General features: G+C 50.1%; 1 protein-coding gene across 5 annotated transcripts in view; it reads right to left on the bottom strand.

The window, feature by feature from the left end:
• LOC119308079 (SAGA-associated factor 29 homolog A-like) overlaps positions 1-27,778 on the bottom strand; it is a 65,348-nt gene that overhangs the window by 20,269 nt on the left and 17,301 nt on the right. For 4 of the 5 annotated variants that reach the window (XM_037584190.1, XM_037584193.1, XM_037584194.1 and 1 more), the window contains exons 3-6: positions 26,156-26,232; positions 25,955-26,067; positions 14,433-14,515; positions 1,929-1,988 (exon numbers count right to left, since the gene is read on the bottom strand). In XM_037584190.1, coding sequence (XP_037440087.1) covers positions 1,929-1,988; positions 14,433-14,515; positions 25,955-26,067; positions 26,156-26,232 — 333 coding nt within the window. The remainder of the gene's footprint in view (positions 1-1,928; positions 1,989-14,432; positions 14,516-25,954; positions 26,068-26,155; positions 26,233-27,778) is intronic. The other variant, XM_037584192.1, reaches the window with a different exon arrangement.

Raw genomic sequence — 27,778 nt, 5'->3', positions numbered from 1 at the left:
CGTCCCTCTCGGAGGCAACACAGGGGAACCCTAGCCACGCCGCCGGCCCTCCTCCACCCTCCCCTCCCCCTCGCCGTGCCGAGGACCACTGCCGGGCATAGCCCGGTCAGTGCCGGCGGCGGCGGGGCTTCTCCCCTGGCGCGGCTCTCCCTTCTTCCTCGCGGCGGTGCAGTCGCTCCCGGTGGGCTTGGTGACACGGCACTTCGAAGTTCCGGCGGCGGCTCGCTTTGCGGCGGGGTGGAGGGCATGTCCCCGTCTGGTGGTGCCACCTACACAGCGACTGCAGCCTGGGGCTCTTGACCCCAGATTGGATCTGGGTGGTCTCGGGCCTAGCCGTGGCTGCCTGTCAGGCGTAGTGGCGGCGAGTCTCGTGGCCTGTGGGCACCGTGGAGGTGCCGGCGGCGGCGTGTGCTCGGCCTGGTGGTGGCGGCGGCCGTGCACGAGAGTTGGATTCCTTCGAACAGATCTGGGTGAAAACTTGCTTTTGGTACTGCCAAGGCTGGCAGTGGTGGCGCTATCTGCGTCGTTCCCTTCTTGAAGGCATCTCCGTGGAGAAGTTCAAGGCCACTCTCTACTACCTACGGGGGAAACCCTAGATCAGATGATCGGATGATGGCGGCGCTCTGGTGTCGTTCCCCCCTTGGGGGCGTCATTCTTGGAGGTACGCACGTGATCGAGGGACCAGAGGACGGATTCTTTGGTGGAGCGGTGCTTCATCTCACACATTGATGGCGGCGGATCTCGGCGACATGGAGCTGTGGAGACTCGGCGTCCGATGCGCGGAGATGGACTCGCGCAGGAGGAGTGTGTTGTCTGGCGTCATGGTGGCGTCGATGGCAGAGAGGCATGGCAAAGTCGGTGCATTTGTTTCTACTCTGAAGATGGATTGATGGAAGATGGCGGCGACGACACAGAGTGCGTCGGACCAGCTTGTGCCCCAAACCCGGTATGTGGCTTGGTTGGGGCCTCTGGCTTTAGATGTTAGGCATTTGTGCGATGTCTGTTTGGTATTAGGCTCGGACTATCGGCACCCCTTCATCAGGTGGATAGGAGTAGCGACAGTTGTCGCTAGGATGGTGGCTTCAGACTACCTCATGTACTACTTTGTAAGGTCTTTGTGAATAATTAATAAAATGGCTGCATGCATCGCGCAAATGCAGAGGCCGGGGGTAATCCTCCTTTTCAAAAAAAAAGTAAAAAAATAAAAAAATAAATGTACCACAAGGAAAGAATAGTGCATGTGAAGGGAGCAGGGACACACAGTGAAAATAAAAGCTGTGCAACCAAAATCAAAATTCAATGGTCTCTGTAGATGCATAGCTGCCAAGGAGACAGCATTCAAGCTACCAGCAGAAGGGCAACACAGAAGCTAGCGTGTCCTCAACATGTGCCCTCATATTGAAAAACAGTCAAATATCCAAAATTTAAGATGTACTCCCTCCGTCCCAACATAAGTGTCACTGATTTAGTAAAGTTATACTAAATCAGCGACACTTATTTTGGGACGGATGGAGTATATGTGTAGCTGCTAGGAAATGATCCACGATATGGCTGTTTAGACGGCAGAAAGAGAAGCCTAGAGGTGAAAAGTGCATGATTTAAGAGTCAGAGAGCGCTACATATTCGGACAGGGATAACAATTGACAAGGGTCAAGTACACTCATGGCTTGTTTGGTTCATAGCTTAAAAGTGCCTAACTTTTTTTTCTTAACTGGCCTAACTTGTGGTGAAGAACAGCTCCACACATCAAAACAAAATTGGCCCTTTATTAGTCAAATATTTGCTTAACTCGCCTAACTAAGGTACACGGAATATTAATTCACGGATTAGCAGTGTTCTGAGGACATTTCAGAATAGATCAAGAATAACATTTTTCGCCCGTACACTACAAAGAAATCACAAAGGGAATATATTTTTGTGACATAAACCTCTCAAACTTTTGGGCGCTCTCTTCATCATCACCAGGCTCCTCATCCAATACTTCAAATCTGCAAATTCATTAAGAGTGAATGAGTACTACTTCCCTGAATAGTATAGGCTAACCTGCTATAAATTGTATTTCATATAATGACCATGGCAATTGCATTTGTACTTATGCAGAAGTTGATAGTCTACCTGGTAAAGAAATATCGCACGTAAACAATACTCTCTCAGCGACGCGCCACATCGGAACCCGGGTGTGGTGGAAAATGGGCAAGGGCCGGGCCGTCACCCCCCAAGTGGCGCGCCGTATCTTGATCCGGATACGGTGGCAAGTGAGCGAGGATCGGGTCGTCGCATCCTTAGTGGCGCGCTACATCGGCGCCCGAATGTAGTGGAAAATGAGCAAGGGTCTTCGCATTTGACTCGACGAGTGCGAAGGGTAAGGAAGCTAGCCGAGCCTAGGAGGATTCGCTTAGGTAGCTGGAACGTAGGGTCTCTGACAGGGAAGCTTCGGGAGCTAGTTGATGCAGCAGTGAGGAGAGGTGTTGATATCCTGTGCGTCCAAGAAACCAAATGGAGAGGACAGAAGGCGAAGGAGGTGGAGGATACCGGCTTCAAGCTGTGGTACACGGGGACGGCTGCAAACAGAAATGGCGTAGGCATCTTGATCAACAAGAGCCTCAAGTATGGAGTGGTAGACGTCAGGAGACGTGGGGACCGGATTATCCTGGTCAAGCTGGTAGCTGAGGACTTGGTTCTCAATGTTATCAGCGCATATGCCCCGCAAGTAGGCCACAATGAGAACACCAAGAGGGAGTTCTGGGAAGGCTTGGAAGACATGGTTAGGAGTGTACCGATTGGTGAGAAGCTCTTCATAGGAGGAGATCTCAATGGTCACGTGGGTACATCTAACACAGGTTTTGAAGGGGCGCATGGGGGCTTTGGCTATGGCATCAGGAATCAAGAAGGAGAAGATGTCTTAAGCTTTGCTCTAGCCTACAACATGACTGTAGCTAACACCCTCTTTAGAAAGAGAGAATCACATCTGGTGACTTTTAGTAGTGGCCAACACTCTAGCCAGATTGATTTCATCCTCTCGAGAAGAGAAGATAGGCGTGCGTGCCTAGACTGTAAGGTGATACCTGGGGAGAGTGTTGTACCCCAGCATAAGCTGGTGGTTGCTGACTTCCGCTTTCGGATTCGTGTCCAGCGGGATAAGCGTGCCAAGGTCGCTAGAACGAAGTGGTGGAAGCTCAAGGGGGAGGTAGCTCAGGTGTTCAAGGAGAGGGTATTTAAGGAGGGCCCTTGGGAGGAAGGAGGGGATGCGGACAATGTGTGGATGAAGATGGCGACTTGCATTCGTAAGGTGGCCTCGGAGGAGTTTGGAGTGTCCAGGGGAAGGAGAAGTGAAGATAAGGATACCTGGTGGTGGAATGATGATGTCCAGAAGGCGCTTAAAGAGAAGAAAGATTGCTTCAGACGCCTATACCTGGATAGGAGTGCAGACAACATAGAGAAGTACAAGATGGCGAAGAAGGCCGCAAAGCGAGCTGTTGGTGAAGCAAGGGGTCGGGCATATGAGGACCTCTACCAACGGTTAGGCACGAAGGAAGGTGAAAGGGACATCTATAAGATGGCTAAGATCCGGGAGAGGAAGACGAGGGATATTGGCCAAGTCAAATGCATCAAGGACGGAGCAGGCCAACTCTTGGTGAAGGACGAAGAGATTAAGCATAGATGGCGGGAGTACTTCGACAAGCTGTTCAATGGGGAGAATGAGAGTTCTACCATTGAACTGAATGACTCCTTTGATGAGACCAGCATGCGTTTTGTGCGGCGCATCCAGAAGTCTGAGGTGAAGGAGGCTTTAAAAAGGATGAAGGGAGGCAAGGCGATGGGCCCTGATTGTATCCCCATTGAGGTGTGGAAAGGTCTCGGGGACATAGCGATAGTATGGCTAACCAAGCTTTTCAACCTCATTTTTCGGGCAAACAAGATGCCAGAAGAATGGAGACGGAGTATGTTAGTACCAATATTCAAGAACAAGGGGGATGTTCAGAGTTGTACTAATTACCGTGGAATTAAGCTGATGAGCCATACAATGAAGCTATGGGAGAGGTCATTGAGCACCGCTTAAGAAGAATGACAAGCGTGACCAAAAATCAGTTTGGTTTCATGCCTGAAAGGTCGACCATGGAAGCCATTTTCTTGGTACGACAACTTATGGAGAGATATAGGGAGCATAAGGACTTGCATATGGTGTTCATTGACTTGGAGAAGGCCTATGATAAGATACCGCGGAATGTCATGTGGTGGGCCTTGGAGAAACACAAAGTCCCAGCAAAGTACATTACCCTCATCAAGGACATGTACAATAATGTTGTGACAAGTGTTCGAACAAGTGATGTCGACACCGATGACTTCCCGATTAAGATAGGACTGCATCAGGGGTCAGCTTTGAGCCCTTATCTTTTTGCATTGGTGATGGATGAGGTCACAAGGGGTATACAAGGAGATATCCCATGGTGTATGCTCTTTGCAGATGATGTGGTGCTAGTTGACGATAGTCGGACGGGGGTAAATAGGAAGTTAGAGTTATGGAGACAAACCTTGGAATCGAAAGGGTTTAGGCTTAGTAGAACTAAAACCGAGTACATGATGTGCGGTTTCAGTACTACTAGCTGTGAGGAGGAGGAGGTTAGCCTTGATGGCCAAGTGGTACCTCGGAAGGACACCTTTCGGTATTTGGGGTCAATGTTGCAGGAGGATGGGGGTATTGATGAAGATGTGAACCATCGAATCAAAGCCGGATGGATGAAGTGGCGCCAAGCTTCTGGCATTCTCTGTGACAAGAGAGTGCCACAAAAGCTAAAAGGCAAGTTCTACAGGACGGCGGTTCGACCCGCAATGTTGTATGGCGCGGAGTGTTGGCCGACTAAAAGGCGACATGTTCAACAGTTAGGTGTGGCGGAGATGCGTATGTTGAGATGGATGTGTGGCCACACGAGGAAGGATCGAGTCCGGAATGATGATATACGAGATAGAGTTGGGGTAGCACCAATTGAGGAGAAGCTTGTCCAACATCATTTGAGATGGTTTGGGCATATTCAGCGCAGGCCTCCAGAAGCTCCAGTGCATAGCGGACGGCTAAAGCGTGCGGAGAATGTCAAGAGAGGGCGGGGTCGATCGATTTTGACATGGGAGGAGTCCGTTAAGAGAGACCTGAAGGATTGGAGTATCGACAAAGAGCTAGCTATGGACAGGGGTGCGTGGAAGCTTGCTATCCATGTGCCAGAGCCATGAGTTGGTTGCGAGATCTTATGGGTTTCACCTCTAGCCTACCCCAACTTGTTTGGGACTAAAGGCTTTGTTGTTGTTGTTGTTTAAACAATACTCTCAAACCCAAGTTCATTCCCCGATGAAACGCCATGAGCCAGCTCATGACTCTCATGCCCTCAACTGTGGTGTGCTCGCGCTGCTGCGCCCTCTTTCCCCAAAGATTTTTTAGCTGGTGGTCGCCGGCTTGAGCCGGCTCGCTGTGGTGTGATCGCGCCATTCCAGCATCGTATGCTTTCCCATGCTTCTTATTGTACGCGGATGACAGTGGTTCTTCTGCAACCTGACGGCAGGCATGTGCCTTGCCTCCAAGGAGATCCTCGTGCTCTTCGGCGATACTTCTGAGTTAGGTACCAATTATGAAAAGAGCGCCACCACTGCCATCAATTACAGCAACGACGAGAAGACACCGATCAGCTTGCAATTTGGTTGCCAGTTCCCAATCACTTACCTAGGGATCCCCCTGACCATGAGCAAGCCGTCTAGCAACCAGATGCAATGCCTCGTCGACCAGATCGCCAACAGACCGCCTTCCTGGAAGGCGAAGCTTATGTCCAACACAGGGAGGGTCACCATGGTCAACTCGATGCTTACCTCCTGTTAGAATAAATCCGAGGCACATAGTTGACCTACCGAAGACCAAGCAAACCAAGCAATTAGACGAGCACGGCATCGAGATTTGTTAACGAGGTTCACCGTCATGGCTACATCCCCGGGGACTGACTACGGGCGCTCCTCCCCGTGACACCGTCACAATACCGCACACCAGCCACCCGGGTGCCGGCACACGCCGCCGGCTCGCCCTGCGTACCTGTGCTATTATGTTGGCTTAGGTTACATCGTGTGTCTACCCCCTCATATATAAGAGGCCTAGATACAAGTGTCCTATTAGGACACGACTCCGTAATTCTATCTACACACCATACAACTCAAAGTCCAACTGTAACCTACCTTGTACACTAATATTCGACACAACTCTAACAAACTCCACCTTGGCGAATATTCTCCATCATCTTGGATTCATCGATGCGTTGAACCTCCATGTGCATTGAACTTGAGATACGCCATGAGCACCGCTGCTACTCCCAAACTCCATGTGCCTCCACCTGCAAATTTAGTCCCTTCTCGTCTTCTTCACAGTCAACACTCGAGCAAAATTAAGTTCCTCATTACTCTAGTTTGTGATCCCAACTTCCAGGGTATCCGTTCGACACCATCACACACCGATCACTGATCTGCATGAAAGTGAACAACTCACCTATTGGACACCACATATAAGAGTTACCTGAACTCAACATCACCACTCTTTCTTGGCCGCCTGTCTGAAACTTGAAGAAATTTCACCGTCACCCTGAGTCAAAATCGCAGTTGTCTCATCCTTTTTTCCGGATAGTCTCTTACATGCCCCACAGCTATAGCACTCTGCCTCCTTCTGTATTTGTCATCCGCACATTGCCATATGCACCAAACACCACAGAATATACAGCCATGTACTCTCTCAGCTTTTGATAATTTCAGACTTTCCGCCACTTTCTCAGATTCTCTGTGGTCCACTCATTCATCAGACATGTCAAACTCGATAGATCTAGTCACCAACTTGAATCTGGTACTCGCCAACACTGCTTCAGCACCCTCCGCACACTTTGTCTGACCACATGTCTGACCACGAGTGCCTTGGCCTGTCACTGCCCGTGCTTACCGCACGCCTCGCCGCTCCGCGTCGACCTCTGCTGTCCTGGCCGATTCTCCCAAGGTCGCGAACCCACACCACTCAACCCTCACTACAGAGAACCACCGATCATCACCGACCGATGCCGAGTATCACGTCTTCATCAGACCACTGGTACCCAGTCTGAACCACGTGTCTCTCGCTTTCCCGCTAAAATAGGCTGCGATTCTCCGAATTCTTACGTCGTAGCCCCTCCATCAGCTTAGAGTGAAGTCTTCCGCTAGACTCCAGCTCCAACTGCAACATGACTCCATGTAGCTGGCCATGCTACCCCGCACCCTATCGACTTCAAGCTCTCATGTGTACACTGCCTTAAATCAACTCCGCGGCATAGTCTTGTCGAAGCCACACAAGCCCTCAGGCATGCACCACGTGTTTCCACGCCCCAGAAGGTGGCCACCATCAGCATCACGCTCGTATGCCATAGACGCTGAAATCACCGCCATCTTCTGCTTTGACCGACATCCACGTCGATGCGCCAGACTGTCCAGGTCGTCCGCCTTATATGTCTGACCCCAACCGAACTTGTCCAACTGCAACCGCGCTTCACCCTGCGTCGTGTCCGCCCTGCACATCTCCATGCCCCTGTGTATGCATGATCCTGCCACGACACGCTCCAGACTCCTACACCTGTTGCCATCCTCGTCACATACTCTCTTAACCCCCTTGGCAATGTTGACAGAAAAACCTTCCGTGCAAACATGATTCCTTGCAAAATTATTTTCCTTATCCATCGCTAGCACTAGTCCATGTGCCCCTAGCAGCCAAGACAAGCTATTTCATCTTCCAACTGCTCCTGGACACCAAGCACGTTCGTTTGCATGTGCCGCAAGGCACTTAGGCCTTTCTTTCTTTTTTACCAACAAATCTCATGTAGCTTAGCCAGCCTCATCGACTCTGAAGATCACCGCAACCCCGTGCACTTTAGTCGGCCTGTGTCCACCATGCCACTTCGGCCTAGTCGCTTGGGCCACCACCTGCGTTAGCGCCCGCACATGGGCCTTGCACCACCTGCGTTAGCGCCCGCACATGGGCCTTGCCGTTGCACGCGCCAGGGCACCAGCCCTGCCCCTGATCGATCCATCCGCCGCCGCCACAGGTTCCTGCGTCCTGCACGCTATCGGATCGCATCTGCCGCACGTGATCTGATCTTGCCGAGTCTCTAGCCTATTTTCGATTGCTTCCGTGGACAAGACGACCGCTGCCTGTTTCTCGTCGACGGGCGTCACCCTGTGACAACTTCTGCAGCCACGACTTCTAAACAACCTAGCTCATGATACCACTTGTTAGAATAAATCCGAGGCGCATAGTTGATCTACCAAGGACCAAGCAATCACATGAGCACGGCACTGAGATTTGTTAACGAGGTTCACTGTCATGGCTACATCCCCTAGGACTAACTACGGGCGCTCCTCCCCGTGACACCGTCACAATACCGCACACCGGCCACCTGGGCGCCGGCACACACCGAGCGGCTCCCCCTGCGTACCTATGCTATTATGTTGACTTAGGTTACATCGTGTGTCTACCCCCTCATATATGAGGCCTAGGATACAAGTGTTCTATTAGGACACTCCGTAATCCTATCTACACACCATACAGCTCAGAGTCCAACTGTAACCTACCTTGTACACTAATACTCAACACAACTTTAACACCTCCATCCATGGCACCTCATAAGAATTTCATTTGAGCCGTGGACAAAATTCAACAAGGTTTCTTGTGGGAGGTTTGGGACTACCAATGGCGGCAACTGGAGCCATGATTGTACAAGTCGGAGCCTTGGCGGGCTGGATATTCCAAACCTGGAGTGCACATGGTTGTGGTTCAGGTTGAGATGGCTCCTGCTGAGAAGCACTAATCCCAGTGGGCCTTGGTTCAACCTCGATCTCCAATTCAGCAATGCAGATAAAAGTCTCTTCTTTTGCCTCCACCCTGATGCAGGTGGGGAACGGCACCACTATGCCTTCGGGGAAGACCGCTTGCTCGAAATTGCCCCCGGAGGTGTACGAGCTGATGTGCAAGCACACCCGGAAGAAGAGGACGGTGGCGGAGGGCCTCACCAGACACACCTGGGTGCAGGACATCCGTGGCAACCTCTCAGTTGTTGCGCTCCTGCAATTTCTCAAGCTCTGGCTTGCTGTTAGCAAACTTCAACTCGCCGATGAGTCTCGCTTAATTTAAGGTGGAGCTTGAGCGGTTGTTACTCCGCCCCCTCCTGCTACCCTGGTTCCTTCCTTGGCGCCTCGTGTTCTGGTTCTTGGAAGCTAAACTGGAGATCTTGGAAGCTAAACTGGAGGTCGTGGGCGCCACACGAGGTTATTTGTAACCTTTGGGTAGCGGAATGGGAGTTTGCACAAAGGAGTTTGTCGAGGGATTAGGCGTGGGAAATAGACTTTTACTCCCATTGCTTGTTTGGTCCCCATGGGTAGAAATTGGTGGGAATTGGCACCCTCAACTCCCATTTCCTTTCCTACTTAAACTTCCAATCTCTCTAAACAATCAGTGGATTTTTAGTCTCTTTACACCTCAACTGCCATTCCCCATCTCTAACTCCCACGAACCAAACACGCTCAAACATGTTGTGAGTTCTTTTTCTGGCTCGCCACCATGGACCGTTGCTGGACTGCTGAAAGACTAGCAAGCCGGAACTTACCACATGAGCGCCTACCTCCCTCCTTCGCGATCAGCATTAGGAAACAATGCAAACGCCTGCTTGTTGATTGTCCTTTTCACAGCAAGTTTGGTTTGAGACGTCGTCTTGACTTTGGGCTCAGGGGAACCCATCATGGACTGGTGGCATTTCTCTCACCACCGCACGCCAAAGCCATTGCGCAAGGGTTTTGCCTCCATAACGCTGCTCACTTGCTGGTTGATATGGAAGCAACGCAACGAGTGCATTTTTGAGCATGCCAGGCCAAGCACCTCCTCTGTGGTGGCCAGGATCAAAGAGAAAGTGAGGCTTTAGGCAAAAGCTGGGGCCAATGGCCTTAGGGAATTGTTGTTAGGTGTTAGAAGTATAATTGTGTAGATATAAGGAGATAAGAGTAGAATAATTTAAACATGCTACGACTTGTCTTCTACTACAAGTCTCATCCCACATTGTACTCTACAAGGGTCAATTATTTCCACATTTGGAAACTGGGATATCCCATGAGTGTGTTCTAGTGTTGTTCCAGGGATTGTTTGGTTTCAGACTAAGGTTGCCTCAAGTTGTCACACCTAAGGTTAGACAAGTTTAACCAACTTAGGTGGGTGTTTGGTTCATGCCACACCTTAGGCTGTTAGGCATGGTGTTTTTTGCCACACTAGGGCCCCACATCCCATACTCATAGTGTCGCAAGATTCCCTTAAGCTTGCCGACCTGTGGCTCCAACTTTATTCAACTAACCTTAGGCAAGTTTGGAAAAAATGTGTGGCTGTTAGAGTATGTAATGGGCCTAATAGGCCCATTAGTCTTAGGGTTAATTAGAGATAAGGGTCGCTTGCTTAGGGGTCGAGTAAGCCTTGTTTGGGAGTCAAGTAAACCTCTCTATATAAAGAGAGGAGATGTATCAATCTAATCAAGCAAGAATTAAGAAGGAAATCCCTTCCCTCTTGCCCGGCCGTGGGCAGAAAGGCCCCGGTCGGCCCTCTCGCGCCCTCCTTCTAGCAGCACCATAACAATTTGGTATCAGGTAGCTCAGTTCCGATCATGTCTTCGCCGCCGTCCACCCCGTCGCTTCCGCTGCCGACCGTCACCACCGCGCCGCTAGCCATCTACACCGCTCCACTGCCCTCCCCGTCCGCGCCGCTGGTCGCATCCTCCGGCGCCGCCACCGCCCAGATGCCAGCGCCCTCCACCGCACCACCGGCCGCCGCCTACATCCCGGAGGAGATCACCGGGGTCCTCAACGACCTCATCACAGCCGTCCAGGGGATCAGTCTGTACCTGGCCAGCCCCTGCCGCCGACCGCCGCCACCGGGCCGCCGGCCCTGCCGTGGTACTCGCCGCATCCAGGGGCCTCCGCGGCGTTCGCTGGGACGCTGCAGCCCCAGCTGCAGCTGTCGCCGCCGCCCCACAGTGGCCGCAGTGGCCGGCGCCGGCTCCCGCCGCGCCTCCAGCGCCCATCGCCGCCCCCGCGCCGCTGTGGCTGCCATGGCAGCCGCCGCACCAGGCGGCCTTCGCCGCGCTCGCCGGGCCACTGCAGCAGCCGCTGCAGCAGCCATCCATCGCCACCACCGCCCAGCCCTGGCTGCAGTGGCAGCCGTCGCTCCTGGCGGCCTCCACCGCGCCCGGCGCTCCGCCGCAGCAGCCGCTGCAGCTGCAGCAGCCACCGTCGGTCAGCTCCGGTCCCGCATCGACTGCACCGGCAGGAGTCCCGCTTCACCAAGTCCAGTCCCCGCCGTCGCCGTCACCGTTTTCGTCTTGGATCGCTACTCGCCACGTGTCGGCGGCGGTGAGGATGCAGGCTGATGCGCGCGGCCTCCTAGCGCGTCGGCGTGTGCGGGAGATGCGTGGTCTGCAACTGCCGCTCCTCCAAGTTGCCCTTCGCTACGCAAAGGACCTCGATCTCATCCGCTGCGTCGGGGATCTTGGGCATGCGGTTTCCCCTACGGGCGGCGGGCATGCTGTTTTCCCCGCGGGCAGCGACCTCAAAGTCTGCGACATCGGCGATTGGGGGGGCGCACCCCTCCTCGTCATTCTCCATCGCAAGCCCTCCACTCTTCCCTGTGCGGTGCAAACCAACACCCGTCCGGCAGGGAGAAGGCATGGTGTCACCGACAGCAGCGCACCGCGTAGCAGCACTGCATTCCGCCACCGGCCGCCGCAAGGGCACCTCTGCTGGTCACTCTTGGGACCACTTCCAGGTGGTCATACACACGCACTCCATTTGTCCAAGTGGTGTCCATGGGATCAAGGTGGTTGTACACGTGCACGTCCGACGTGCGGATGGTGTCCACTTTTTGTTAAGGGGTCCAAAATAAAGCGTCCCAGCCCATTTCAGGTTGAGAATAATCAAACAAGCTGAGATGTAAAAGGCTTGTTTTTAGGTGTTTAGTTTGTGTTGCGTCGAGTCATGGTTATAAGTTGGTTAGGCTGCAGCTCGAGGACCGCTGCATGTCCAGATGGGGTGTAGTGTTAGAGTACGTAATGGGCCTAATAGGCCCATTAGTCTTAGGGTTAATTAGAGAGATAAGGGTCGCTTGCTTAGGGGTCAAGTAAGCCTTGCTTGGGAGTCAAGTAAACCTCTCTATATAAAGAGAGGAGATGTATCAATCTAATCAAGCAAGAATTAAGAAGGAAATCCCTTCCCTCTTGCCCGGCCGTGGGCAGAAAGGCCCCCGGCCGGCCCTCTCGCGCCCTCCTTCTAGCAGCACCATAACAGTGGCTAAGTGTGGCATTGTTAGACTTAGAACCAAACAGCCCCTTAGACTCTTGTTTGTATTTTTGTCACCCAGTAGGCTTGCTTGTTGCACTCCTCTACATTTTCAATAAAATGAAGTGTGTTTTCAGCAAAAATGGAGTACTTATCAGCAAGAATTTTATGCTATTTTTAGAGCTTTAAGAACTTAGAAAGTCTATTTATTGTGGAAACAATTCATCGTTTACACTAACCATCAATCCTTTAAGCATTTTAGAAATCAAAAGCACTTGGTTGCATGCTAGCAAGATGGGCAGCATATCTTGAGAGGCTTAACTATCTCACTGTGCATAAATCGGGAGCAACCAATCGAGTAGCCGATGCTTTGAGTCGTCCATGCATGTCTCGTGACTTCTTTTGAGGCTGAACTTCCAGGCATGGACCAAATAAAGAAGTTGCATGGGGAAACAAATGTGGACCAAGTCAGCAATTCTTTGCCTGTGTATCCATCTATCCATTGAGAAGTGTTCTCCATTTCCGACCTCGGAAACTACCGTCATAGAAAAAAAGCTCGCACAGATTGAGCAACATGAATGAGGAAGGCCGACCATAGTTTGCAGAGGTCTGTTTTTTGTAACAAGAGACTTATCATACCGAGAGCCCAACCCAGGTACTAAAGAATAGAGATACCAAAACCTCCAAGCTCAAGAGGGCGACAGGACCTAGTCCAAGCGACCAGACAACATCCTTCCTCTCCATAGAAAACCTCGTCGTATATTGTCAATAGCTTTAATGGCCCCAATCAAATAATCCAAGGCACACGTCGATCATACAAGGACAAGCAATCACACAAACACAAAGGTTTATTAACGAGGTTCACTGGCATGGCTACATCCTCAGGGCATGACTATGGACGCTCCTCCCCATGTGCTAAATCATCATAGTACAGTCGGCAACAAGCCCAACAAGCCCAATAGGACCATCAGACAGCATCTCCAACCACCCGCCACGGTCGGTTCGACCGCCCCTGCCACGGGTGTCCGGACCATCCCCTCATGGTCTCTTGCCTAGCCTACCAGTTTATGTCTAGTCTATTTGGCCACCCTGTGGTGCCTTTATATATTAGGCCTAGGATACAGAATGGCCACAAGTTCAGAATTATGCAAAGCAGACACCGGTTTAGTTCTGAGAGGTGTGTCTGTTCCAAACTTCCAATAACAATTCTGTTTTTGTACCTGAGTACACCTTGCTGTAAAGTGTAATTAAGAACAGTACGAGGAGTAGTAGTTAATTGCACTAGTAGGTCCTTTCACTTGAGATCATTTTCGTAACTGGTCACAACTGTTGAAGTGTATATGTGGATTGCCTAGCCCTTTCCATCAGTTCGGACTTTTGGTTGCGTTGGCTAGTGCATGAAGCTTAGCATGGTATCAGAGCTAAGGTCTTGAGTTCAAGTCCTGGCTTTCGCAATTTATTTAAAAATTGCTGCTGCCCCCCCTTTGTCCATGTATGAGCCTCTTGAGCCATACCTCCGAGTCTATCCACATGTTAACTTTCCGCGTCACATGTGAGAGGGGGTGTTGAAGTGTATATGTGGATTGCCTAGCCCTTTCCATCAGTTCGGACTTTTGGTTGCGTTAGCTAGTGCATGAAGCTTAGCAACAACTTCAGAAACCAAGCAGGTTTAGCAGAGCAGGCTATCAAAGTGTGTATTTTACATCGTATTCTGGACAATGCATCAACTACTCTGTTTGTTCCCCTGTTTGTATTCAATTGTGGAATCGTGCCCCAGTAATTTAAAACCTTCAACTTATTATTTATTGGTATTTTGTCTACCTCGGTATTTTAAAAAGTAAAAAGGTTCACGGCATCAGGACTCCTCTTCAAGTAACAGTAACTAAAAAGACAGCCCCAACAACAATTAACTAGTACTCCCTCCGTCCCAAAATAAGTGTCTCAGTTGAGACACTTATTTTCGGACAGAGGGAGTATTACCTAACACTCACTCAATTCAACATAAGCTATTTCCTCCATACCAGCTATTATATCACAAAAAATAATTTGCCGAATAGACAGGAAGAAATAAAACATATACATACTCTTTTGTTTCCTTATCGAAATGTATAACCTTCACCACAAACCACTCGTCTTTTTCATCATCCGATTTTACCCTAGCTGCAACCTGAAACGACAGAGCACAAGTGTCCGACATTAAATAACTACACAAATATGTGAAGAACTAACGTGAACAATAAATGAAGAGCTAAGTTCTCAAACTCAAGCATAATCATCCACCACAATTACAAGCACTGAAAAACTAGGCGCGCGCTTAAGATTAATGCCTAGCGCTTAACATGCGCCTAATTGTGCTTAAGCTCCACTCCGCTTTGGTCAGAAAAAGGCAAGGCGGAAGCAAAACACTCACTCAGCGCCTAGCTCTTAAAAAACCTTGAGTAGAAGTACTCATTAAAAGATTTTTCTAGGGAGTTGTATTAACATGTCCAACAAAAAACAGAGTATGGTTAAATAATTCATATAGATGTTGTCTGTTCAACGGTTTGGTGACTGACTGATGTAATATCACCAACATATACCAAATCTTCCATGGACCTTGGTATGAGAGTGCAGCTTCTAACTGTTTTATTCAATAACTCCCATTTGAAGTATTTCTTTGCAATCTCTAATGATCAACCTGCTATATGAATGTGTATGTAAAAGTATGTGCTATACTATGGTGAATTAAATAACTTTAGTATTTTACGACACAACAATGTCACAAATTTACAACCTAAACATACCAACAAGAGCGAACAGTAATGCTCCGTTTGTCACTTCATATTCTCTTAAGCATGCTAATAAACTTTGATTTACCACACCATGAAGCTATCGTTGCTGAGTAATGTACGTCCATTTTTACAGAAAAATTGAAACCATTATTTGTTTGACTAACTGGATCTAATAACTAGTATTTCATTTGCTAAAGTCCATATTCTGCACTGCTAGAAACCTGGTTGCATAATGGACAGTATTGCATGAAGCCATTGTACCAAGCAATCCGTGTCGAACAGAAACCCATCACAGCCGTTTCACCGTATTGCTTTTCTACAAACAGGTTATGTTTTTATAATACAGTGGGCTTAAGGAATACAATTGCTAGAATATGATCCAAGTTCAAGAATTGTGCAGTCCAATAACTTCAGTCCAGCAAAATACAATCAAGTATAAGTAGGAAAGCAATCTCAGTACAAGCCTGGGCCACATAAGCCATTGTATGGAATAAGAAAAACTATCTGGGAATCGCAGACCTATGGCTATTTTCCAGTTGAAATAGTCTTCTTTGTCAATCCAAATTTTCGTCAATCAAATGTTTTTTTATTGTCTTCCTGGACAGTAAGAAATATATTTACATTTAAGGCTATCGATGGCCCAGAACAAGAGGTGCAACACAAAATCCTAGCAAGGATGAGCGGTCAGCACTTTTTAACTCATACACATGCATAGTGTCTGGTGAATCCATCACTTATTATTGAACAAGCGAACCATGATATTACTACAACCAAAATTAAATTTGGTGCACTTTATTTAGACTAAAGACACTGAAAACATATGCACCTTAATTATTTGATAATATGATCATATGTGGGTGAAAATCTGTTAGACAAGCACATAAGTAAGCATACATAGTTTTAAACAAAACAATCAAAGTTAACAAGGTATCATGGTATTATAGATTAATGCTATAACTTGCACGTTTGTCCCTCATGTCTATCTAGAGATCCACGATTATAACAGCAATGATTAAAGCAACAGAAAACTGAGAAATAAATAAAGGAAGTCCATTGTCCAGAAGACCAGAATTAGAACTGATTGTGTTTCTTTGTATCATAGCTATTATGTCCGTGTAGGTAAACAAGAAGAAAATACAAAGGCACATATGCTTTGGATACCGTGTTTGTAGGCAACCCGTTTAAGCAAACTGATTTCATCCCGATTTTGACGTAAACTCTATTTGCACAACGTAACCAATCCATGGATTAATAAAATCAGTTTTGCATGTACGCATAATTCTGCGTTTTTGGAGAATTGACAAATAGTCGTTTTTTTGCAAAAACTGGCTTCCTGGCTGAGGTGACGACGACGACGACGACGACGTTGTCCAGCAGCCTGGCTTCGGCAGGAAGGACGCCATGCAGCAGTCGCAGGCGCAGATGGAGGCCATGAGGCGGGATTCACATCGGCCATGGTCGGCTAGGGTGGCTTCAGAACTGCGGTCATCAAGGTGCACCGCAGCACCGAGCGTCTCTGTCCAGGTGGTGAACGACGACGTCAAGGCTTCCAACGTGTTGCTCGACGTGGCCATGGGCGCCAAGGCTCTAAGACTTGGCTCTGCGCATGCTGGGTTCTCAGCGGTCGTCCGCCTACCGCATGTTGTGCTGGGCTTCGGCGTGCTCACCAAGAAGAGGGACATCGACGCGTACAGCCTCAGCGTGCTGCTCCTCAAGCTTCTCACCAGCACGCAACCCTTCCACGACGTCCGCCGTGGCGCCGATAATCAAGGCCGGCTCCTGTGACGGCGAGGTGATGTAGGCTCATCGACCAGACCTATGCCCTTTGGTGACCACAACATCAACGCTGCAGCTCATGGAACAGGAGATCAAGTACGTGCATCAAAGCTTCTAAAAAGAAGACGATGTATAGAATAGGAGGCCGAATATGAGCTTCAAAGAACAGAAGGCCAAGTACGAGCTCATGGAACAGGAGGCCGAGTACGAGCTCGGGAACAGGAGGCCGAGCACGAGCTCGGGAACAGGAGGCCGAGCATGAGCTCGGGGAACAGGAGGCCGAGTAGGAGCTCGTGGACCATATTTGAAGTTTTTAAGCCCAAACAAAGCACTCTACAAACCACTTTTTTTTTTGAACGGTCACCGGGGGGGAGAGCTTCCCCACCTGAATATATTACCACTCAAAGTAGGTTCGAGGATTACAACAGAGAAAAGTTACAACATCAGCCTTTTAGGAAGTAGCTGAGGATAAGAAGTGAAGCCATTGCTTAGCGAATAAATTGTCTTCCTTCTTTTTGAACCGAAAAACCCAAAGAGAGAAATCAGTTACAATGTTGCGTAGCGTGGTCCTGTGAGAATGGTCATCGTTTCTTAAGACTAGGGCGTTTCTTGAGTCCCAAAGCTTCCAAGATATAGTGAGAGCGACTGATGGCCATATGTTGGGGTTGAGGCCTTGAAGCGTTTGGTGTTGTAGCAGGTCGTCAAGAGAGGTTGGAGCGTGCAGCCCCAGGGCGGACCAGACTTGTGTAGCATAAGAACAGCTGGAGATGAGGTGTAGCGCGTCTTCATGAGGATCTTGACAGCGAGGGCAAGCGGCTGATTGAGCAATACGCTTGCGAAATAAGTTGGCCTTCGTGTTGAGCCGATCGCGGAGGAGTAGCCAGGCGAAGATCTTGACCTTGATCGGGACTCTTGAGGCCCAAACAAGATCGTGGTGTGGGTCGATGTAGTCTTCAGCAACAATAGAGGAGTAGGCATTCTTTGCTGAGAACGGCAGGCCATGGGTAAGCGACCGTTCGTCCGGTTGGTCAACCTGTTGGAAGTCCTGCAACAACAACAGCACGCTATCCAGCTCGCGAGCAGCAGCATTAGATAGACGATTCCGCAGGTTCGCTAATAAGCTGGTTTGCCAGATAGTAGCCACTAAAACCTTGTCATCAATGGAGTGTGAGTAGAGGTTGGGGAAAACTTTTTGTAGTGGTGATTGCAGAAGCCATTTATCTAGCCAGAAGAAGGTGGAGAGGCCATTGTATGTGATGACAAAGGAGTGCTCAATTAGCAGTGGCAAGTTGTTGTTGATAACCTTCCATAGAAAGGAAGGTCGTGTAGTTTTTGCAGCTATGCCAAGAGGGTGCTGTTGGTTGAACCACTGGGTCCAGGGGACATTTGGATGTTGCAGAATTTTGGAAGAAAATTTCATAAGCAAGCAACGGTTTTGGATCTCAAGATTTTTAATGCCTAGACCACCAGTATCTTTGGGTTTGCAAAAGTTCTTCCACGCGACAAGGCAGCTCGCCCCAGTGCATGTAGACTCGTTAGACCAGAAGAAGGCCCTTCGAATAGCGTCAAGTTTTGCTAAGATGGATTTAGGTAACTTGAAAACTGACATGAAATAGACTGTTAAGGAGTCTAGGACCGCAGTCAGTAGGGTGAGCCTAGCCCCCCTTGAGAGAAGGCGCGCCACCCAGCCAAAGAGGAATTTCCGAAAGTTATCTATGATGGGGTCGAAGGCTGTCAGTGGTAATTTTGTAGGGGAAAGTGGTAGCCCTAGGTATACCAGCGGAAATTCTGAAGTTGAGCAACCGATAGTAGCAGCAATGTTATTTTGAGTAGCAGAGTCCGTAGCAATTGTGAGAAGAGCCATTTTGTGGTAGTTGATTACCAACCCCGTTGCTAGAGCGAAATCATGAAGGGTTTTTTTGAGAATCAGGGTTGCTGAATCACTAGCAGCGGCGATTATGAGGGTATCATCCGCGTATTGCAGTGTCACCGGTGGTTCATTTGGTCTTAGAGGGTGACAGAGTATGTTAGGTTGTAATGCTTTGGCAATTAATCTTTGGAGAACATCCGCTACGATGATGAACAGATACAGTGAGAATGGGTCCCCTTGTCTAAGTCCACATCGACATTGAATCCAGGGCCCTGGAACACCATTCAAAAGAATAGCCGTTTTGCCAGTAGAGAGGATATTTTGGACCCAGGCGCAGAAGATGGAGGGGAAGCCACGGGCTGTTAGAATTTGAATGAGGGAGGTCCAGCATATGGAGTCAAATGCTTTCCTGAAGTCCAACTTAAAAACCATGGTCTGTGCTTTGCGAGTGTGGCACGTACTGAGAATATCTGCAGCATAAATGAAGTTTTCGGCAATGTTACGGCCATGGAGGAAGCCCGTCTGATCGTAGTGAATGAGAAGCGGTATGAGAGGTTTAACTCTGTTTGTGAGGATTTTGGCAACTGCTTTTGGCGTGCAGTTTTGGAGAGATATTGGTCTAAATGCATCAGGAGCAGTTGGCGCCTGTGTTTTTGGTAATAGTACCATGTAGGCTCGGTTGAAGCGTTCGAGAGAGCAGGTTTGATCCTGGAAGGCAGCAAAAAAAGGTAGGACGGATGGTTTGATGATGTGCCAAAATTTCCTGAAGAAGATGGGCCCGAAGCCGTCTGGTCCAGGGCTGGCATTGGTGTTCATGGAGAGAAAAGCTTGATGGATTTCTTCGTGGGAGAAGGGCAGTGTTAGATTACGAAGCTGAGGGAGGGGAGAGGGGTATAGCTGCAGAAGACTGAAGTTCCAGGTTGCCTGTTTAGTGGTGCCAATCAATTGGTGGAAAAAATCTTTCAAAATTTGAGATTTTTGTTCGTGGAGAAAAACTTCAGTGTTGTTGTGAATAAGCATGGGGATTTTATTTGTTCTCGACCGCTGGGTTGCCGAAGCATGGAAGAATCTAGTGTTCTCGTCACCGTCGACGGCCATACGTACCTTCCCCCTTTGTTTCCAAAAGGAGATCTTTTGTTTGATAGTTAGTTGGAGCAGATTGGAGAGCGTAAGCCGAAGTTTTTGTTCGAGCGGGAGAAGTGGGGCGATTTCTTCGTTTAAATCGAGGGCCTGGATAGCCAGTTTGCAGTTAGTTTCTCGTTGGTAAATGGGCTTCAGCGTTTTGGCCCAAGACTTTAGGGCCGATCGTGTAGATTTGATACACCCAGCAAGGGCGGCAGCATGGTCTGTGGGGGGCCTCTGATGAGCAGAGATGGGCTGCCAGCATTCACGCACGACATCTGCACATTTTGGGAATGAGGCCCAGAATCTTTCAAATCGAAAAATGCGGGAAGATGGGACGGACGTGGATACTGTGACTAGTAGTGGTACGTGATCAGAAATAAACCTAGTGAGAGAGGTTAAGTGAGAGTTTGGGAAGATAGCATCCCAAGAAAAAGTTGATCAGTACCCTATCTAGTCGGATTAGAGTAGGGGACTGTCTTTTATTTGACCAGGTGAACTCTCTGTCAAGTAGTGGTAGCTCTAAGAGGGCAAGTTGGTCGATTGTGTCGTTGAAAGCGTCAGCCTCTGATCTGCGTTCGTAGGGGAATCTGGTGATGTTGAAGTCTCCAATTAGGAGCCAAGGTGATTGCGCTGGTGGTTCAATTAGTTTTAGTTCGTCAAGGAAAGTCATCTTTAGATCACGTTGCGATGGTGCGTATACGTTTGTGACGAAGATGCTGTGTGGTGATGCAAGACATGATAGAGTTAAGGTAGATGTGAAGCGTTTGTGTTGGCAGTTGATGAGCGAGAAGCATCGGGAGTTTGTGGCCGAAAGAATGCCGCCCGCAGTTCCAGAAGCGTCCAGGTGATTGTTCGAGTCTAGGAAACGTGGCAAGATCGATCGAAGCTTGATTGTGTCAGGTTTTTGTAACTTGGTTTCTTGAAGAAGGGCTATGGACGGGCGCAAGCAGTTGATTTCAGAGAACACGTTTGCGCACTTGTCATTATCACCTAAACCACGTACATTCCAGGATACAATTGAGTAGGAAGCGTTCTTCATAGATGAAACTTGAGGTAGCACCATACATAGGGGTATTGACACGATCGACAACCATATCGTGTCAAGTTACAGTACGATAAGCTGACAGAAGGAGGCGTGAGCACACTAACAGATTCGGTCTTTCTACCATTGCAACTACATAGCGGAGCTAGACACCGGATACATGGCCATGATTGGCCGCCACACACGTGGCCACAGATCGGATAGCAGATCATGGCGAGTCCAGGTCACCAGAGGCCGACGCGAGATCCGCAACCTCCTCCGGCGAGGCACTGCAGGCAGCAGCAACAGCAGCAAGATCTTCAGGTGAGGCAAGACCGCGAGATGATCCGTCGACAAGCCCAGACTCGTCGCAAAGACGAGCATGGATCAGAGCGTCAGAAAGATCCTTGGACGCAGCTGCCAGGTCCAACTTCTTGGCCTTGGAACGCATAGCCCTGGCGGTCATGGTGGAGTAGACAGGCGGCTCGATCTCAGCCAGCCTGGCGCTGCGCCTGGCCTTGATGCCAGAGTCAGCCGCCATCTTAGCGCGCCGGCTGATACGCCTAGCCAGGCATTCGTGGGTTGGCTCCGGCGAGAGAATGGCCGTGTGGGCAGGTGGAGGTGGCGGTGGAGACGGCGGAGCAGGAAGCGGAGGTGAAGGTGGTGGGGCTGGCAGGGCGAGCAGAGGACGAGAGGGGCGAAGGCGAGCCCGATCCCGAGCCGGAGAGGGAGAGCGAGCTGGGGGAGCCCAAGGGGCATGAACCAGCATGGCGACGGGCATGCCATCAGCCATGACAGCCAGGATCGGGATGCCTTCTAGAGGCCGGTCCACAGGAGATGGAGGGGGGCCCGTGGGTGACTCCGGTGTACAAGCGAATGGTGACATGGCCGTAGCGATGTTTCTGATCTGTGAGATGGTGGAGGGTGAGAGATGAGGGTTTGAAGTGAGGGAGGAGAGGGAGCCATCGTCACCGTCCTCCGAGGAGAAGGGTGAGGCATGAGAACCATGACGGAAGAGCGCACGGCTCTCAAGCTTCACAATGACAACGTCATTGTCGGGGAGCCTGACCATGAGGCATGGGGGTAGGACGAAATCACGGGCAACCATGACCAGAGCGCGGACGCTCGAGTAGTCACCCTGAAAGCAGTGTTGGTCGGCAGAGACGAAGTCGCCAAGATGGGAGAAGAAATAGTCGACACCCTCAGGGTGCCATAGTTCGTCCGGGAAATCGAAAGCCTCGATTTCAGCCATGTGAATGAAGATAGCTGTGGATCTGTTGTCGGCGTGTTCTGGCCGTTCGAAGAAGAGCGTGTTGCCCTGGAAGTGGATTGGACCATGGCCAGTGGCCGCGAAGCGCTCCTCCGCGTTAGGGAAGGAGAGACGCCCGGCGCCACCTGCAGAGGAAGTGAGGCCGAACGCAGGGTTATTGCGGTGGTGAGCAAGGGCCTGGCGTATGAACCTAAATGGGTTGTGCAGCGGTGTGGCGAGGTGCACGTAGGCAAGGTTGTCAACCTGCCGAACGAGGCAACTGGGTGGGACGAGGAGGGGGATATGTGGTGACGAGGGGGGGGAGCCTGATGCAGCGGAGGGAATGTTGACAGGAGATGGAGGCGGAGGCGGGGCGAAGGACGGCACCGGGGAGGAAGATGAGGATGCACGTGGCCCGAAGATGAGCGGGAGACGGAATGGTGGCAGATCATTGGTGAGAACACAGTGGGAGCCGAACCAGATTGGGGCGCCGTTGGACTGCGCGGAACCGGCAGAGGAGCCGGAGGCGGTGTGAGTACCCGTCGTATGAGCCATTGAGCTGCAAGGAGGCCGCACGAAAGCAGGGTTAATACGAGGAGAGGGGGGCATAGCAGGGAAGAACGGAAGGAAGCGGACAGCCTTGCACCTGAAGCTCCGGTGGCCGGAGCACCAACAGCGTGAGCACCGAACAGGGTCGCGGCAGTCAGCGATATTGTGATCGCTAGCAAGGCACCGAAAGCATCTACTCTTCTTCTTGCGGCTGTAGTGGTGGTGAATGTGTTTGGGGTTTGCTAGCAGTGGGGAGGAGGATATATAGGCCGGAGAGGCCGATGGGGGCGGGCAGGTGGATGCAGAGACCCGAGGCGGGGGGCTCAGCAAAACCTCCCGGTAGGAGCGCGGGTCCTGCGTCGGTGCGGAGATCGAAGATCGCAGGGGGGGTGGCAGCATCGGCAGGGGCGTGCGACTGGTTCATGGCGATCTCGGGACGGAGCTGAGATGACTGGGCGGGGCGTAGGCTGGCGGAGGTAGGGGAGGCAGGTGGTGGACTAGACGCGATGATGGGCGCATGCGTGGGCATGCAAGCGTTGTTTTTGGAGCTGGGGGGCGTTTGTGGGGCTCGTGAATCAACGACTGATGGGTGTGGGATTGGGTGAGAGGAAGCGCCTGGGGAAGCGTAGGGGCTGCGCGGCCGACCGGAGGGCGGCTGGGTCGACCATTGTGGGGTCAGTGCGTCAGTGCGATGTGATGTGTGGCGTGGAGGCGGGTCGATGGTGGCCGGCTCGGTTAAAATACAAGCCTGGTCTATGGAGGGTACGGCATAGCCACCTAGCTGTTCATTTTTTCTCTCTGGAGGAGGGGAGCGAGGAGACCCGACGGGAGCTGCCGATCCAGTAGAGTGACACACGTGTCCCAGGCCATCGATTGCATGGCGGTCAACAAGGTCCTCGGTAGTGGATTCCACGCGCTGAACAGTGCCGTGAATCTTGTCTTGCAGGAGAGAAAGATTTTGTGGTGTTGTTATGGTTGACGGGTGCGGTCCAAGGCAGGACGAGTGGTGGGTGGGCAGGACGGTCACGCACGTACCAAGTGAGTCCGGCTCAAAGACTACAGGCAGCGGTACTGCTCGCACTGTGTGCGTTGCTTGGTCAAACGAGGCGAACAGTTGTAATTCAAAATTTGAAAACCGGATGGGCGCTACACGGAGAATTTCATTTCTGACCTGGGCCGAGTAGACATGCACTAGAAACAAGTTTGGAGCTAACGTGGTAGCGTGGAAAACCCTTTGAAACGAGAATTGGTGGTCTAGAGCATTATTGATCAATGTTTCATTAGCACACACTGACTTTGAGAAGAACACAATCCATATGGGAGTGGTTGGTTTGTAGGTTAGGCATGAGGTGGGCGAGGTGACAAGGCAGTGGTACTTAGAGTAAATCAACTTATTAAACGAAATACCTGGTCGGAACGGCCGTACCTTTGCATGCGTTCGCTGTGGAGAGAGTGAAGCGGAAGTCGCAGTAGACCCAGCAGGCGACCGACCGTTGGAGTCGCCAGGCCCCACCTGCATGGAGGACATGCACGGAGTGGAGCGTGGTTGATCGTTGACGGAGATGCAGGGAAATGCCGGCGATGAGCGAGGCGGCGACAGCTGCCGCCCAACCGACACCGCAGGTGAGCCGCGAGGCGCAATCGTAATGGTGGCGAACAATCGAGGAGCCACGATTGGGGAGCATGCCGCCATGAGAGTTGCGACGATGTTGGAGGAGACCGTCGTTGTGAAGGCGGCGTTGGAGAGACGGCGAACGTCGATGGACCTCTCGTGTCCCCCAAAGCGAAACGAGAGGAGGGTGGCGACTAGGATTTCATCGACCATGAAATCTGCTTTGTGGACGAAGAAGATGATAGAGCTGGGTGTGGCCGCGTCCGGAGGCGGCCCGAAAACTTTCGATGAGAACAGCTCAAGGATATTGAGCTCGAAGTCGATGCCAGGAGAGGGGGAGAACCGCAGCTGGGAGCGCAGGAACGCGTCAGCGTGGCCGAAGCGGTCCCCAATGTCAAAGAGCTTCCTTTGGTCTGTAGGTTTTGGGTGTGAGGAGGAGTGTGGCGGTGGATAGGGAAGAAACTGAATGGAGTGTGTTTTTCCGGTGAGAATGGGCTCGGCGATGAGTGCTTGAACAATGCGGTTGTGGGAGACCGAGATACGAAAAAGCTGATCCCGAAGGCGGGTTACCTGGAAGGCAGGAGCGTTGCCCCCCAGGCAAGCTTGCATGAGGACAGCCACGAGATCCTCGTCGAGGTCGAGAGAGATGTGGTGGACTTGCACCGAGAGGAAGCAGGGAGCTTCATGGCGGCGCGGATTGATGTGCATGGAGAGACATCTCCATACTTGCGCTTGAAAGTCCTCCCCCATCGCGTCGCCCACGCCGAGCGCAGCACGCAGTGCCTTGTCAGTGGGGGAGTCCTTCCAACGAATGGGGTCGTGGAAGGGTGCGGTCGCCGGAGCCGGGAGGGAGGGCGCAGTGGTGGGGCTGGGGCTGCCGGTGGAGAGCGGGAGGGGAGGGAGGGGAGGGAGGAGAGGAGCCATGTTCATGGCCACAAACCACTTTTAACAAACCAACAACTTAAACTGTTTTTTCCTAAAAATCCTCTTAAAACTGATTTTGCTAAAACTTGTTCCAAATGCTAGTTATCCAAACAACCACCAAGATAGAATTAAATGTAACGCGTGCGCAAATATGATTAGTTGTCAATTCAGTTAAATTAGTTGTCGATTCCAAACTCCAAAAACAAAAAACGTGCATGACTTCATTCAGGGAAAGGAGGCCTTCACGAATTTTAAATAAATATTTTTATGTAATAGAAATTATGATTTGGAAATCAAATGTTATAATAAGAAAGAAATAAGATAGAAGATTAATAATTTAAAAATGAAAAACAATAGCTGTGTGTGAGTAGACGAGTACAATAGCTGGGTCTCCCATTTTCGGCAATGACAAATCTCCTAAAAGCATTCGTAAATATTAATAAGGCATAAATTATGCAAAAGATTGTAAGAACAAATCCAAATTCAACAACCGGACTGTCATGCTGGACATTTTGGATGTTGACACTGCTGAAAAATTGGCACCTTCAACAAGGGCAAGCAATCCCATGAAACTATATAAGAATATAGTAAGGTACGTATCCTCTCTAACATGGAAAGAAAAAAGCTTTGCCATCGAAGTACCATGTACCCACAAGTACATGAAATACAAAGACTAACTGATATTTCGAAATTCAGCTGGAAATGAAACCTGCTCTCCTTTAAGGTTTGCAGCTTGGTCAAGTTGGCTCCTCATAGATGCAGAGGAAAATCGTGTTGTGTCTGTATCAGACTTCATCCTCTTCTTTTTCTGTTCACTGATTTCTGCGATGTAGAAAGCGTCTATGGTATTTTGTGTTTCACATTTAAAACCTCTGAACATAACTTGCAAAGTCTTAATTCTAGTGCTTACCTATCTTTTTTCTTGGTGCAGCTGAAACTCCAGATTGCAACAAACCATCTAATAGTCCAACCAAAGCAGATGAAACACTGCAGTATGAAGGATTATGAATTAATTGATCACTGCTGAATGATGCAGTTTTCAAATAATAAGGTATACTGGAGAAAATGAAGATCCAACTTGTGATCCATGTCATACCCCTAGTCCCCTACACAATTCAAGCAAAGTAGTCATTGACTGCACTGGAAAGTTTAGTTTAGGACCCTCATAATGATGGAGAAGGACATGCACACCCTTTCCATCCACCACCCCATTCCTGCTTCGGATCGCTACTGTGTTAACCGGACTTGCCACAATAAACGCATAACATGGTATCATGAGCCCAGGTTTAGGGTTCTCCGTGCGCCACAACTCATGCTCGATCAATTTTTTTCGTTCGGTCTCCTCCCTCTTGATCGATTTCTTCAGATCGTTCTCCTCTTGATCGATCTCCCATGATCAGTCTCCTACCTGCACCTTCATATAATATATGTTTGCCCCCTTTGGACTGTGCAACTTTTTTTTTGCGGGAAAAAAAAGAGTAGGTTTCTTGCAGATGTTGCTGCTGCTCGAATTCTTAACTGCTCCAGGGAGCGGTCTTGACACCCCAAACCGTCATTCTTCATTTTCATAGCCACCAACTCATATGTGGCACAGATCTTATTGACAGTCATCATTTCATAGCCACAAGTCCACGCATGGCCAACTCGCTCTGCCAGCCTAGCTCATCCTTTTCCAACCCGCCCCTGAGGTGGCATCTCCCGCAAGATCGTCTACTTGCAGCAACATTTGAGCGCCCGAGAGAACGATCCAGTACAGGGAGGGGAAGCACGAGGTAGACACGCATGGAGGAGAGAAAAAAATTGTCAGAGAAGGGGCAAGTGAGACTGAGACGCGAAAAGCGCATAGCGCAGCGAGAGGACGAGGGGACAAAGACAGTGGTGTGGAGGGGAAGCTTGGTGAAGGGAGCCGATTAAAAAATCGACTCAAAGAGCTTGGTTCAGGGGTACTCGGATTATGCTCACATTTTGCTCCAAGGTAAAACATTCAAGTGAAATGAAACGTTATGATGTCCCGAGTTGGCTCCAAGGTAAAACATTCTGTTCCTAACTAGGATGGTATTAATTAAAGCAAGAATATATTTGCCAAACGTTCGAATTATAGTCATTGTGCGCGACACGAAGGACACCATGGGTTGCATTGTCATCCGTTACTTCATGCGGCACAGTCCACGTGACCATGGCGCAGCTGGGCCACTTGGGCGTCGCGCTTCACGTCCATCGCGAGGACATCGACCCCTAGTCGCATTCTAATTGAAAATGCCTGAAGTTTGGGTGAAACTTTATATAATTTGTCTCGACTTGATATCCACTAGTATTCAAAATAGAGCGACAATTTATATTGTGCCTGAGACTACATAGATGTTACAGAAACGCCTGGAGTTTGAGCGAAGCTTTATATATTCTGTCTCCACGAGCATTCAAATAGAGCGACAACTTATATTGTATCCAAGACTACATAGATGTTACAAAAAGCTTCCATTTTCTAAATAATGTTATGGAAGCAACTTGATTGTATTGCAAGGCCCAAGGGGAA

The sequence above is a fragment of the Triticum dicoccoides genome, chromosome 5B, assembly GCF_002162155.2.
Source record: "Triticum dicoccoides isolate Atlit2015 ecotype Zavitan chromosome 5B, WEW_v2.0, whole genome shotgun sequence".
In the NCBI taxonomy this organism is placed as follows: domain Eukaryota; kingdom Viridiplantae; phylum Streptophyta; class Magnoliopsida; order Poales; family Poaceae; genus Triticum; species Triticum dicoccoides.
The sequence above is the reverse complement of the archived record's forward strand: the minus strand, read 5'-3'. Positions and strand labels throughout refer to the sequence as shown.